This window comes from Chlamydotis macqueenii, chromosome 5 (genome assembly GCF_036417535.1).
Source record: "Chlamydotis macqueenii isolate bChlMac1 chromosome 5, bChlMac1.mat, whole genome shotgun sequence".
Lineage (NCBI taxonomy): Eukaryota > Metazoa > Chordata > Aves > Otidiformes > Otididae > Chlamydotis > Chlamydotis macqueenii.
The window spans coordinates 23040777-23056718 of record NC_141560.1 but is presented as its reverse complement, the minus strand read 5'-3'; the positions used below and the strand labels follow the sequence as shown (position 1 = coordinate 23056718).

Genomic DNA, 15942 nt, shown 5'->3' with positions numbered 1-15942 from the left:
AAGGAAAACAAAAATAGGTCTTAATTATATTACAGGAGTGCAAACCTTAACATAGGTAACAGAATGAGGCTTACCTTCAGCACACCTCCCAGATTTGTCATAATACGTCTTGTCCATATTACTAATGTGCTATTGTAGTTGGGCTGGCAAAGTCTCCCAATGTGGGCGTGAAGAAAATATTCTATCTATTCAGCCAGTATATTACACTCTTCCCTTAAAAACAAGCTAAGCCATTGAGCACTTTTCAGAAGGCTTTGGTGACATAGTAGTTTTATTAGTCAAGGAAGTTAACTTTTTGCCCCGGTCTCTGAAAGGACAGTTTTCCAGAAGAAGGAGGAGATACACATTTAACTTTAAATTGCAACAGCATACAAAACAGGAGCATACACAGAACCACGTCTGTCTAGAAAATGTTAGCAGAGAAGAAAACTGCTTGACGTTACCCTCACACGTGGTGATTTTAGAGCTTATATTCACCTCTATGTTTAACTTGGTCTTGCTGTTTCCGCTCACTGTAACAAATAGAGAACATAATCTTAAATAAAATTTGATAAAATAGGGGGAGACGGGGGGGTTGCTTGTGGATTTTTTTTCTAAGTGTCCCTACAGAGCTGAAAAAAATAGTAAGTGGCCCAAGCCACAATCCAAAACTTTGGTCACTGGCAGAAGTTAACAACAGACACATCATACTGAAGCTTTTATGTACGCAACCAGCACTCAAGAGTCAGAAGAGATGCTGACAAGTAACAAAGCTTATGTGATACTAGTTTCAGACAGTGTTCAGGTATTGTATAAACATTCTTTAATTAAAAGGTGTTAAAAATATATACATGTGGAGTGATTTTTCTTCTAATGGCCTGCTCACCATTCTCTAGTAGCTGGAAACAAAAGCCAACATATCCCTCTTGCCTTTGGTGCTACATTCCCCCCCTGGCCCACTACATTTTTAAGTAAGGCAGAAATTGAATGAAATAGCTCCCATCACCCTTATTCCAAGGCATCTCTGTTTTTCTAAGTGGATTTACTCTCGTATCTGGAATTTGAAGCACAGCAATATGCTTTACCAAAGCACACTAACACCAGTTTTAAGGGTCTAACAGATGCACAATTCAATTGCCCTCCTCACAGTCCACAGAGAACCAAGCCTTGTCGTCCTAGAGCAATGTGGTTTGTCTCTAGTGACCTTTCAGAGGCCAGATATTAATGTTTCAACAAATTCTCAGCTTGAAGTGCTAGAGCAGGCAAGGCCTTCAGAGAGGCTTGCTACACATTCAGCTTTTATTTCATTATTAGACTTTTAGAGTGTCAGGGTTGCTCTGCTCTTATCAAGTGCTTACTCAAGCAAAGCAGGAAGCACAAATAATTTTTCTTTAATACCAACTAAGACTGTTTACTGTTAGAATACATATAGTTGTGTAAAAACAACTTACGTGTACACCTTTCTCATTTAGGCTTGTCTAAACAGGACAGTAAAACTATGTGCTTAGTAATACAGTCAAAGCCACATAGCTACCAACATTAGAAAGCCATCTTCCCTCTTCCAAATGAAACACATAAATTGCATCTTCACAGAAGACTACATTAGCAGGTAACCAGCTACTATAGTTCCTTCATGTCTGTAACTCCTCCTGTCCCCACATATCTCCAAGAGAGTTTTCAGGCCTTCAGAGACTGAGGAACAATACTACAAAACCCAGAGGCCTGTACACTCATCAGAAGACTTTCTTCTAAAGCTGCCACTAACTGCTAGACCCTCTCCTCACAAAGCTATAGTTTCTTCTCTAGCAGAATCGCTTCCCTCTCTGTTGTATACAGAAACTCCATGTCACATTTTGCAGAACTATTCCTTTTCTAGGACCACTTGTGCCTCCTCTGCTTAGGGAATTGGCTTTCCTTAGCCTCCCTCAGCCCATCCCTCAAAAAAATCACTTCAAGCAGCTGGACCATGGCCATTGTAACAGCTGTTTCCAGTAAATGATCAGTTACAGCTGGAGGAGGCAACAAGCTCTCTTCTAGGCTGTTGCCATGTGCTGCACTTATTTCCGCCTTAGCAGTGGCTTCTGCTGTCACAGATTTGTGGGTCAGAGATTGTTTCTGTCATGTCTGTGGTTGACAAAACTATGCTTAGTTCGTACAGGCAAAACATAATTGAGACACTGACCCCCTCATTCCCATGACCCCTAAGCACTCAGAGATAATGAGGATTTCAGGCATTAGCGCTTCCTTCCCATACCACTGCCTGCTTCTTCCCACCCTGTGCCACCACGCTCTGCTTTTGCAGTTGTGCTAGTTCCTTGCTGTGCTTTTTTTTTCCTTCCTTTTTTTTTTTTTTTTTTCGTTTTTCCTGTGCTGGCTAATTTTTAACCTGGATCGGTTTCCTGATCTGTTCATAGGGCAGCCCCACAAAAGACGTGTTAGTGCTACTAGAAGAGCTGACAGGAGTAGAAATAAGTGACCAGAGGAGGAAATGCTTCAAAGCAACATTGTTGCCAAATGCTTTGTCATGTAGAAAAGTCTCCAGGCTTCCTTTTATTGAAGAAGAATTGGCCATTACTAAAATGCTGTAAGCAAGCTATAAGGCTTGTAGTAGGAAGATTACTGGTCTTAGGGCAGAGACCACCCATTTATTTTTCACAAGTATATACGTGTTTGCCCTAATGCTTAGGGTCCCTACAGATGGAATGAATCATAATTTGAATACAGAGTACTGATTCTTAAATAGGTAAAAAAGCCCCTAAAATTCCGAAGGCTAGAGCTTCTCTGCAAGGGCGTGAGCTAAAGGAGTACCTTCAAGTCACACATTCTGTCAGTACTACCTTGCTTAAGTGCTTTTTAAATAGCGACACTAATCACTTGGACTGCAACTGTTATGAATCACAGCTACTCAACTGTGATGAGGTTCTGACAACAGACGAAATATTGCTGGCTCTGATCCATGAAGCTGAGCAGCAAAGAATCAGGTAATAAAAAATGTGCACTTAAAATACTAATTAGATTCTCTCTACATGCAATGTCCTACATTACGGATCTAAAGCAAAGCTTTACCTAGCATGCTGATAAATGTTTTTACTGATTATTGCCATTATATTCCAGCCAACGGCTGCGATGTGCGAAGGTCTGCAGCAAAACTGAATTCACTTCAGCAAAGTTATCCTGATTTATGCAGGCATCGGAGAGTGAAATATTCCTAGAGAAAAATTTACACAGAGCGATCTGTAGTGTGGCTTTGCAAGCTTTAAATACCTTGGGCTCCACATAGTGACTTAGGATAAAGTAATCACCCTGGAGTGTGCCGGAATACGAATATGCAGCTTGTAACCATGCCACGGTGCTGGTCTGTGTGCGTGGTCACCCTGTGATTCCTTTGGGAGCCTCTGTGTGTTTGTGCAGCCTCGGCCTCCCTCACACCGCTGGCAGCCACCGCCAAGCAGGGATGTGCTGTGGTCTGTTTTATTCAGCGGTTTGTCCCGCAACCACATGTTCACGTGTCCGTAAACTAAACATGCTTTTGTGCAAGGCAAGTTTGCTCCGCTTTGGATGCTCACAGCCTCCCACTTAGCAAGTCTGTTCCTCTGCACCCATGTGAGTGGCCTTACGAACCATGCAAGCTTCTGCCTTGCTGAGGATCACGTAGAGCTGCTTTAAGGGTAAAGAGGCTACAGCCAACCCATGGGTGTGCCCTACACTTTACAGCCTATTCAAACGTGATCATATGTCCTCTCTGGGACCCAGCATGAGGGGCATCAGGCAAACAAGACGAATCTTTGCTCCCCCCCTCTCACTCCTCTAGATAAGTCCTAGGATTTTTTTTTCACAGGACCGGGTGGAATTTGCAGAAAACAACTCCAGTTCAGTTTTGGCTGTGTTCAGCATTCCTAGTAAGAAACAGTGAATGTGAACTCAGTTGTGGCCAACCTATGGCTTATGAGCAGTTAATGTGCAGTTCCCATGCTGGGATAATTATCTAACTGGCAAAGCTGTGCTAGTGTGAGGACCACTGAGCAATTGGAGTCCCTGGCTTTGAGAGAAAGGAAAACAGCAGGAATGAGCCAGCTGAGATCATTCTGTAATGGAGCTGTAGGACCCTAGGTGTTTATTGCCATTTCTAACCTGTGACCCGTTTCCAGAGCTCCTCTCTGCTTGAGTCTTCACGGTGAATGATGTGTAACCTGGGAGTCTTGGGCATACCCAGATTTTGACTGCTGCAAAGATGTAAAAAAATGTGAAGCTGTGCTTATAGACGAGAGCTCACATTTTCCCTCAGCTGCTTGTTCCTACTCCCTGCCTTGCTGCTTTGGATGAAAGGTTGTTTTTCCATCTTAAGCATCATCTTCCACTACAAATCTTCCTAGATTTGCAATATGACCTGGCGTCATTAGCCATTTCATTTCTCCCACAGGCTGACTCTGGGCAGATCAGTAGTCAGCACGTCTGTCTCTGTTGAAAGGAAACATTTCTGATGAGGCATCCCATCGCACCCACTATACCTGCAATTTTGCTTGCACCCTGTCTTACAGTATGGGCAGAGCATGTGATGAGCAGAAAACATCACTTCCAGTGTATAGAGTTTTCAGACAGCTGCATTTGTGCTGTCTGAACTGACCCATGCTCTGACCCATGTGGCCAGATGCAGATGCAGTATTAACGGTTATAGGGTGAGGGCCCAGCACTGCCTTTATTGAATGTGGTCTGTAGGCACCAGGGATGATTTTTCCCAGGAAGTTCTAGCTGTTGCTGCAGCCAGCCCCTGGCAGAGTCTGCACGGGGCTGGGCTCAGCTCCCGTGAATGTTTTCTCTGGCCAGGGGCCAAGGAGGTTCTAATGGGTATCATCTAACGTGAAGCAGATGAAAGTACCTTCAAAGCCAAAGTGATAATATCTCTATCCAAATCACCCAAACAGTGACATATATGTACCAGTGGTCAAAGCAAGTCCCTTGTCCTGCTGCCAAAGCCAGCTGAAATTGGAGATGAAGCTGGTGGATGTGACTGAGTAACAGTGGTGCAGAATAGAATAGAATGGAATAGAGTCATTAAGGTTGGAAAAGACCTCTAAGATCAGCAAGTCCAACCGTCAACCCAACACCACCATGCCTACTAAACCGAGTCCCGAAGTGCCATGTCTACACTTTTTTTTAACACCTCCAGGGATGGTGACTCCACCACTTCTCTGGGCAGCCTGTTCCAATGTTTGACCACTCTTTCAGTCAATAAATTTTTTCCTAATATCCAATTTAAACCTCCCCTGGTGCAACTTGAGGCCATTTCCTCTCATCCTATCACTAGTTACTTGGAAGAAGAGACTGACACCGACCTCACTACAACCTCCTTTCAGGTAGTTGTAAAGAGCAGTAAGGTCTCCCCTCAGCCTCCTCTTCTCCAGACTATCTCAGTTCCCTCAGCCGCTCCCCATAACTACAGAGTCACTTTCTTTTAGACCGAACAAAGCAAGAAGACCAGCAGTAGTATTTAAGTTGCGCAGCTTATTCTCTTTCCATTACTGTAGAACTCTGCTATAAATTTCCAGGTCCCTCCTGCCCAGTTTCCAGCTGCGCACAATTCGCTTGTCTTTCTGAATGTTGTGGCAGGCAATGTGCTGTATTGATATCACTGTAAATTGCTAAAGAATGAAAAATGCAAGGGCACAGAGCAGAGACATTCAAGGTAAATCACGCTACAAATGCTGTAAGTCTGCTAAGGACCTTGAAGGGAGGTGATGTTCTTCTGGGTTAGGGACATCAGATTTGCATTCAGCTGGGGCTTGATTGTTCCACGGCAGCGATTTAATGCTATCTCAGCTTTCTTACCATCTGAGAGGTACGGTCTTTTATTTCAGTTAGCTCTTAGATAGCTTAATTTCTTCATGTTTGAAAAGGACTATGTGATTTTTAAATGGAAGGTGATGGGAAAGGGCAAAGTGATATCCTAAAATGTATAGGCCATGAGTTTTTCCAGGTTCATGGCATCAAAGTATCTAACTCCAAAGTTAATTGCCTGGACTTTCCAACACTACTTGAAAATATCACATCACCTGGAATGTACCTTAATAACTCCTAGGTGGAGCTCATACATTTGGCTGACTTGAATCTGAACATTCAGAATCAATTACAAAATGTAACCAGCATGAATTACCCCTGAGTTTATCAAACGTGTTCAGTTGTTCCCACATGAACGTGAAAAAAAATCTCTCCCTTAGGTAGAGAATTTTTGTGTGGGAGATTCCCAACATAATGGGGCTTTTCTAGCAAACTTGAGGAGGCAGCTTTTACCAGGAAGGCAGCTCTCATGAGCTCTGACTGTGGCTGCACTGTATATGTTCCTTTTCCAAGTCGAAAGTAAAAGGTGTAGCCACAAGAGGGAGGCAGAACTCCTATGCCAGTACTGTAACCCCAGCAGAAAACAGAATAAATCAGAGAAGTAAGTTTTCAAACTTGCTCTCTTTGTGCCAAAATCGTCCAGTAACACTTTCTGGGAGCAATGACTGTTGGCTGTAACTTCTATAAAAACAGGTTCATAAGGCGTAGTAAATGTTAAATGACCAACATAAGCTGAAAATTAGACACTAGTACATCTTTTTCTGAAACCTAAAAATGAGGTGAGAAATTACTTCAGGACAGCTTGAAACTTATTTTCTTGTGCTTTTTGTGGGTGCTGGGAAGGAAAACTGTCCCCAGGCTGTAAGGGATTTATTTCAAAGGCATAGAGTTGTATTGTTGTCAGGCTGTAATACAGAAGGATCATTTTGATTCCGGAAGGAGACTTTTTGTAACAAGTTACTTCTTAGAAAGTACAGCACAAGGATATATTTAAACACTTCTATTTCCATAGCACCTCAGTGAACAGATAAGGCAGTGTCCTCAAATGGTGCCATTCCTTATCCTATAAAGCACTTTCACAGAGCAGCAGGCCTTCTAGGTTTGGTGAGCTCAACAGAGAAGGATATTTGTCTGGAGGGAGAGGGCAGGTGTGGTGTCTAGTTCCTGCTCCAAGGACTATTTTTGAAATTTACTCAGCATCATTTCAGAAATTGCAATCAAGGATTGACAAAGGTGGTCAGTAGTCTAAACCCTTGAAGTCTTCAGTCCCTCTTTTCGGTCTTGAACTGTCTCCACCTCTGTGCTGGTCCTCTAGATAGCCTCAAACCAGGAGGAGAAGGGGGGCAAAAACCCGTTTTCTTACCTGAAGTGCACTGTTCTGACCACTGATCACGTTTTTAGCACACAATGCTCATTCTGAGTGTAGCAGCAGATTACAATCCTCAAGAGAGGGAAGGCAGGAGAACACTTGGCTTGAAAACCATCTAGGACTGTGGTAATTTGAGGCAAGCAAAGGAACAGTAGGTGTATGTGGACATCTTTCATGCAAATTTATGAGAGCTTCTGGGAATTTTGGTACTTCCAGCATGAGGCAGCAGCTGCATGGGGGTTTACCAGATGGGAGCAGTGGGCTTGGCTGCCCAGACTTGGACTTAGTCCCACCGATGTATCTCAGGGCGATGGGGGGTGTCTTTCTTTTAAAAGAGTGGCGAGAAAATAAAAAGGTCAAATCACTGTTCTTTCTGTCGTAGAATGCATAATTGTATAGGCCTACACATGCCTATACAACAGACATATGCTGTTGGTTTTTTTTTAATAGACAGTAGTTAAAAGTTATCCTCTTACAGCATTTTCTGCTGGAGATACTTAAAGTGCTTTATGGACATAACTTTAAACTGATTCTGTGTAGACAGGTAAGGACTACTTGGGTGAAAAGAGCAGTCAACACCGCGGAAAAATTAATTTGTCTGGTGGCCTTTTCTCAGCTGAACATGGAATCAATCGAGGTAGTCAACTCTTAGACCCAGTTTTGAGATCTAACTGTTTTTCTGTGTGCTGACAATGGGCCAGATTCTGCATGGGGTTCACAGTCCTGAGAACCAGGAAGACTTGTGTTTCGTGGAGTCTGCCTGATGCAGCGGGGCAGTAGTCCAGGCAAAAACCTGGCAGCTTGCAGTGACCACTAGAGAGCAACAGTCCCTGAGCTCCGGCGAGCCTGGGAAGCGTGAACACACACCTAAATGCCTTGTGTTTCCACTTCTCTTTGGTAGGACACACACCACAAACCACACTTACTAGCAGAAGTGTCACTGCCAACTCACACTTTCATCATCCTGTGTCTTTTTAGGTCCTTTGGCCCTGTACAGTTTGAGAGCTGATTTTGACAATGTAGTTCAGCTCCAAATCCAATTCTATTTGTTCACATAATATTCATACTAAATTTTTTACTGACTATTTTTTTCTTTTGTTCCCAGGGTCAGTGTTTGTACACTGGGACTCCCCAAGTCACATTTTTTGCATATTTCACAGGACTCCATGAGGTATTAGCACACATTTTTCTCTGTTGAGATCCTAACTTCAGCGTATCCTATTTTGCCACTCGCACTCCCCTGATTTCTCCTCTTGCACCAACTGTCACTTCCTGACTGCCAGGGACATTTCTTCCTCCTGAGCAAAGGGCACCTCCACCAGCCTGGGGGTGGGGGGAGAAAGCCTGCTGACTGATGCAGTGCAATTTAGACAAGATTTTGATCAAAAGGGAGGTGGGGACAGAGGACACCGTATTCATCTCTTAGTTGAAAATTGTCTGCAATTTTGCTTTTGTTTCTCTTGACCAGAAGCCAGAACTCTGTGACAGTTCTGCCTGCATCTGTGCACTGACATGAGGTTTTCCCATTTCATTCCTTTTTAATCTGAGTATTCTCTGTATTAATACAATTGGTGAACTGACCATGTCCTAACATATTTCTTTCCTTCCACACAGAGGAGTAGAGCTCTCCTTTTCTGATCTGCATAAGGGAAACCTTTACAATAAACAGGCTTTCACCTTAGCAAATGACTTTCAGCTGCATTCACCCTGTATTCCTCCTATCCCTTCAGAACCTCTTTGGCCAAGCTGATTGCTCCCAGTTTATCTACAGCCCCTGGAGCAGTAGCAACGGGGAGACTGTGGAAGGCCTCCGGCCAGGGAAGGACCTGTCTGCCCGCACCCTCTGAACCCTGGCACATGGCTGCCTCTCGTTGTTTCACCCCAGCAACTGTGGCATAGTCACTCTTCTCCATCAGGCTTTGCTGTCCCATTATTCAGGGTTGAGAAAGATACCTTCCATAGCTAATGTTTAAAATACTGTTCCAACTCCTTTGTTATATATGGCAGTTGCTGTTAGGCTTCTCATACTGTGACCAAAAGGACAGGAGTGTTTTTTCTGGGACTGCTGTGCTTCATGTTTCAGACACATCTGCTGTGACACAGACATGCACCTAAGCTGAAACTATGGGCTGCTGCTCTGTCTTTTGCATTACCTCAGCTGACCTTCAGCAGCTTTTGTCCTCCTCATAAATTTACAACATATCTGGATTAGATGGTAAGGGCAATCTTGGCAACTAAGAGCACTGAAAGAAAACCGTGGTGGTTTTTTCTCTCCAAATTATGCTATCTCACTCTAGTGATGTCTTTTGTTTGGGTACACATTGCGCTGGCACTCTGACTTCTCCGTCTCTTGTAGAGTGTTATTTTGGCTTGCCTCAAAGGACTGCACTATTGCCAAGGAACTTTGAGCTCCCTGGTTTCAAACTTTCAGCTTTTTCTGTAACTCTGTTTTAAAATGATTTTGTGCATTATCCAGCTATCATGGTTAGTATAATCCTACCCTCCCAATTTGATAGTATCATTTCCAAATGTCATTGAATATCTGAATTATAGTAAATAAACTGCTGTTACTAACAACCCCTGAATCTATTTAACTTTCCTTCTTTCTTCTGGCTGACCTGATTTACTCTTGAATAATGAACATGAGGCATCGTTCCCTGTGTACCTCCATTTTCTTATGCTGTAAAATGATTGACTTGCTGTCAGTTGCACTGAGACATACTATGGAGAACGTACTGAGCTCAGAGCAACAATCTGGGCAGCCCTTATAGTGGGTATCTGATTTCCTTTCATCAATGAGACTGCCCAGCTCTTCAGTCTGATTCAGGGAGAGCTTTACAGAAAAACAGCAGACTCAGACTGGTCTCAGTGACCAAGAGAGAAGTGGAAAGATGTATGAAATGATACATGGCTTACTCAAGTTTGAAAGAACACAGAGAATAATAGCAGAGGACCCTGTGAATAATTTAGACCTTATCTTTATACTTGCTTTGCAAACGGATGTTCTGATCACAGGAAGACACTGCCCTCACATGTACTCCTGGCTTTAGCTGTCAGAGAACAGAAGAGACCCACTGAGCAGAAGCTTCAATTCTCAATTACTTTGTTTCAGGATGGCTTCATGAAAATGTTGGATCCTCCTCTACATTATGGCAGGATTGGTGCACACATCTATTATGAGGCTCGAGCTCTAAGCCTGCTCCATTTCCTTTGCGGTCTATCAGTCTGGATGATGAAAGGAAATAACCTCTTTTCTGTATATAGTCCCATTACCTCTAATTTATGTCCTTCTTTATGCCATTCAAAACACTCAATTTTTCCTCCTCTGAATTCAAGACTTGTGACTCATCAGTATATACAGTACATACAACTTCAATTTCACTGTGAAAATGAGGATACGCTGTTTCATCTTAACATTTATTTAAGCTTTCCCACAGTTCAAACAAAACATGACATCCCATTTCAACTGATAAAAAAAAAAAAAAAAACCAAAAACTAAACCACACTTCTACGAAGTTAGCCAGTGTACAGACTTTCTTATTTTACAAAACAAAAAGGTAGGAATATGTTACAAAATAATCCTCAACCCAATCAATGTCAATAGTGCAAAGAATGAATTGCAAGTATAGGAGAGAGAGGGAGGGAGGGTAGGACGGATGGGAGGATGGATGGGTGGGTGGGTGGCTGAACAAAACAGGAAGGCTAGGAACAGCTATGCCTGTTATACCACAAAATTTCATATACCAGATAACTCATGATTGTAGATTTGACTTTAGTGGCAGAAGAGGACAAGCACTTTATCCATAAGTGATCTCTGTATGCTGCAAATTCTTGTGCTGGCCAGTTCTGGAGATGAATACAGCTATAAACAGGGGCTGCTAAGAGTCACTGAAAGGAATTTTTCACCTTCTGGAACAGAGGTGACCTATCAAGGGCTTGATTAGTTTGTGTGCATCCAAGGGCCAAGGAAATTACTGAGAATTTCATGCAAGCAACAGAGTTAAGTACCTCCAGGCTGAACTTACTACACCGTTTCCTTTTGCTTTCGTGCTCTTTTGCATGCGATTGCTGCCTGTCCTGGGAGGTGAATGATCAAGTGGGAGTTTCAGCAGCTACTAAGTCATGTGGACAGGGAGGCCAACAGGTCTTGGATGTCCTGTCAAGTAAATATGTCAGCCAAGCAACCCACCAGAAAAAGGTACTTTATTTCTGCAGTGTTTCTTCAATAGTGCTACAATGAAGAACCTAAAATCTGTCTCCTTCATAGGATGACTAAATTTGAGTCTAAATAAAATAAAGGACAAAAATAACATCAGTTACAGTACTTCTCAGCTGAATTTGCCCATTTTCCTTTGCTAGCAGAGTGTCCATAGTTAATAAATGTAAGAGACATTCAACTGAACTAAGCTCAGCTGCCCAGAGTTGTTCATCTTTACCCCTTGTGATCAAAGACTGTTTAAGTTTATTTTTCTAGGCAAAATTCCCTCCAATACCTCAAGTCTTACCACAGTACAAAAATGAAACAAAACCATAATGAGAAATAGAAAGAAGGCTGGAAGTGGGAATAGCTTCAGGGAGTAAATGTATACACTTACCTTGAAGGCACATTTCCTTCAAGGTGCATGGAGTGTTTGACTACTAAAAAGCTTTCAAATAAACCAAAGGACAGTGATTTTATCTTTCTCTAAAGGAGTCTTAAACTGAAACTATTCAAAGAGATTTTTCCCCGAAAGTGAAAAAAAAAAAAAAGCCCCACTACAGGCATAGCTTACATCTAAATCTTTTCTGCTACTCTAAAACTGACAAACCTCTCAGTTCTTTTCCCCTAATTCCATCAACAATCTGTCCAAATTAGTGCTGTACCCCTATGGGTGAAGACATGGTTCATGTACATAAAGTCCATATGTGACAGTGTCTAACACTGAAAAACTGGCACTGTTTAATCAAGCAAGAACAGTGGAAGCCTCAAAAAGGGCACTTAGGATCCCAGTGTTCAAATGCTCAGCGCTTGTAATGATGATGGATTGAAAAAAGAATTCAGTGGTGACATCTGGTGATACCAACCAGGTATTTGCTAAAGATTTTGGTTGTTAGTGCTCTTTTGAAAAATCAAGCTACTTACTCTAGTGCTTCAATAGGAAATAAGATTTTTTGAAACTCTGACCAAGGTCAGAGTTTCAAAAATCCTAAACTCTGGAAAGTTCAGTGGCAGGTACATCAGAAAAATATTATCCAGAGATCAGAATGGCTTAAAATAGCTGTTTTACAAATCAGGAAACTTTTCCAGTTTTGCCTGCATAACTCCATGAGGACTGGAAGAGATACCTCTGTTGTACAACTAACTACGTAAGAGAGATAAGAGTCAGGCCCATACTCTTTCTTTCATTCATTAACTTTGAGTAAAAAAAAAGAATCAGTGATGAAGAGGTAGAGAAATTAAGTAAATCCAGAAACCTCCAATATGTTAATCTTTCAATTTTTGGGGCATGAAATATTCTGTGGCTGGAGTATGATAGAGACTGAATAGTTCAACAGTTAAACGGAGATGGAAAATTATATTCCTTTGATCTTCTCCTCTCTTTAAGGAGTACAACATAATTTTGTTTATCTGCTATTACTTATTTGTGTTTTCAAGAGCTGGGAGGCAATAGGTAAAAATTCAGACACTGAGCCTGTAGTAGGGAATCTCCCGACTGTTTCTTTCACAAAACATTCTCACACTTCCTCAGCCACATCTGAGCATTCCTTCAGCTTGGTTTTGTTGGATTTCTTGCTGGTCCTTTTCAGAAACTGTACACTAGGAGCCACAGTGAAAAAACAGGAAAAGCACCCAGCAGTTCTTTGAATGCCTTTGAAAAGAAGAGTGAATTTTGTAGAGAGGAACTGCCATGCAGCTCATCACAGCCAGCCTATAACAGAGCTGAGAATCAGTCACTAATTCAGCCCCATGCTCTCAGATATTTCGAAACCTATACAAGTTATAATTTAATAAATAATAGTTCTTTGCACTTTATCAGCAATTTTAGTCCACTGATCTCAAAATGCTTCATAAAAGTTAATAGCGTTCTTCCATTTACAGAGAGATACTGCAAAGGCCTAGCACTAACTGGTGTGCTCCGAAGGGCTCCCTGGGCTTCAGAAAGACAACCTGCAACAGAGTATTACAAACTTATTAAGAAATCCTAGAGGGACTGAGACTTTACACATTTACGTGTGTAAATATACATCACTAAGTTGACGTAGGCCTGAAATTTAGGTGCACATAAAAAGGCATTTATAAGTTCTGTACAATTTGTTTTAAATTCTACCACTACCAGTTTTAGACCCAATGAAATTAATCTCATGTTTTATTTGGGATTTTAGCATCGTAGTGATTTTTATAGGAGTCACAGTGAAAGTAGTAAATTGAGAGTGTATTAAATTTCTGTTATATGAAGTGTAAAATAAAATTAATTTATAAATCTATAAAAAAGTTTTCATTTTAATTCATTATGATCTTAAATTACATTGCCAAGGCTTTCCAAATGTGTGTTTTTAAAGTCAGCAGTAACCTCTCAAAAGATAAATGATTTAATAAATTACTTTTTTTACATTTAAAATTACCTTGAGACAAAATATTCGGCAAGTCATGGAAACAACTACAAAAAATGGGTACTTTGAACACTTTTATCTGAAAATATATATGAATGCATGATTTTTACCTTCTGCATTTTTATATAGAAAGAAGCTTTAAGGCTTGCTGTTAGTTTCAGCTAAGTGGAGATAAAAAAATCTCCATGATAGAAACTTGGTTTTGATTTTTGAAAAGAGATTTTGGGTTTCAGTTAGTGGGGGTTTTATAAAGACAAAAATTACTTATATTGTAGGTTCAAGATAGAACATGTAAGTAATATTGTGCTGGACAGACTGACAAAGATTTTCAGGAAGGCAAACATTGTCTGTTAAAGTAATCATGTTCTGACATTTTCAATAACCACCCACCTTACCCATCCAAGAAAGCATATTTAAAAAAACCAAATGCAAAACCAAACCCCAGTGCTTTTCCCTTACATATCTTTCTAGGCAGGAATGATCTAATCTTAGCGAAGTCCCTCCTATATCACCTCTATTTATAACACACATTCCCTGTTACTAGCAGCCATAGTCACATTCAGTCAAGATAACAGAACAGCCCAGACTAACAAATAAAAAAATTAAGAAATTGCAGAGGCTTTCTTGTAACTTGGCAGAGCTCATGAAAATGTGCACAATGACATCTTGTCATTCCGGGGGGTGAAACAGGAAGGAGTGAATAGAGGAACAGCTACATGATTAGCTGTCCTGCCTGTAGTTCATCTGCTCGACCATTTACTATGTTTAAGATGCAGACTTTGTTGACTCTCCAGAATGATGCTCAGGGTTTTCACTCTGTTCACCACTTCACAAGTGAGATTTTTTATCATTTTTCACTCAACGCTCCCTGGGTTTTATTTGGCAGTTCAGAAGGAAGCGAATCTGCCAAACATACAAAAAAAAATGTGTAACGTAGGAGGGCAAGATTGTGAGACAAAGGCTGCTTTCTGGTTTGGCTGTGATGGTGGCCAGACCATACTTCAGTGCAGTGAAGGTGAAAAGGCAGAAAAGGCAGGCTTGACTGTAATAGGATTCATTCTGTCTATATCCCAACTGTACTTATATCGTTCCAGCAAAAGCCCATGGGTCCACTCCAAACAAACCACTGTCAAGCTTCTTCTCAAAGCATGGATCATCACTAGGCAAAATAACACTCTTCAGAGCATTATTTTAAAAGTGGTACTCCATACTTCTTAAAGAAAAATACCAAAACCATGCAAGTCCTTTTCTCCAGGTCTGTTAATTTAGCCACCCCTCTTGGGACTTGCAGACTGATCTTCCTTCACTGAGTAGCACATTCATTGACATTTGCAGTATCTTCTCCCTGCAGATCCTCATTCAAGCTTTTTTTCTGCTCTATTTCGACCTGTCAGAGGAAAAAGAGGGAAAACGTTTGTAATAAGAAAGGAAAACAAAAGATTCCAAAATCTTCCTTAGTGGTGATTCGTGTCCTGCTCAGCAGAAGAAACTCTTGGTAAACTGAGAGGGTTGTGAAGAGAAATAGACTGAGTAGGGAAAGTTGGATTAAATTTACTATAAGTGTTTTCAGTCTAATCCAAACAGTTTTATGATGCAACAGTGTCATGATGTCATTTCCAGAAGAGAAAATGTCACACAGAGAACTAGTCTCATGATTTTATATTAATTACCATCCCCAGCTGTACTTTGAATCCAAACCCAGAACCAAATCTGCATACGATGGGTGGCTTCCTAAGAGACAGTGGAAGACCCGCCTCAATTTTAAACTCTGCAAAGACTGATGTATAAAGCAAAGAGATTCATTTACAAACTGCACATCTACATTTGTGTTCTAAATTTCAACACCTCTGAAAACGCAGGGATCCAATGTTTAGTTCTTAAAAGGGGTATTTAGGAAGATCTAATACCATCTCCAGGGAATTTAAGAGACTACTAAAAATGTAATTACAATTACAATTTAAAATATTTGCCATGATAATCTTTTCAAGATCTCTCATCATTGTGCTTAAAGAAGGTAGGATGCCAATTTCTCTGCCGAGTGATCAGCTAACATGCAGATTTTGGCATACTGAGATTCTTGGCAGTTATATACGTAGTGCATTTTCCCATCTGTTCCTCTCCTTAGGGCAGGCAGGAAGAAGAAATATTTAAGCACAGAAATAACGCAA

At 41.2% G+C, this 15942-nt stretch overlaps 1 protein-coding gene across 2 annotated transcripts in view; it reads right to left on the bottom strand.

The window, feature by feature from the left end:
- Positions 1 to 10579: 10579 nt before the first annotated feature.
- The window catches only part of STON2 (stonin 2), an 81121-nt gene continuing 75758 nt past the window's right edge, over positions 10580 to 15942 (bottom strand). For both annotated transcript variants that reach the window (XM_086749322.1, XM_086749323.1), the window contains exon 7: positions 10580 to 15161. In XM_086749322.1, coding sequence (XP_086605448.1) covers positions 15078 to 15161 — 84 coding nt within the window. In that variant the 3' untranslated portion in view covers positions 10580 to 15077. The remainder of the gene's footprint in view (positions 15162 to 15942) is intronic.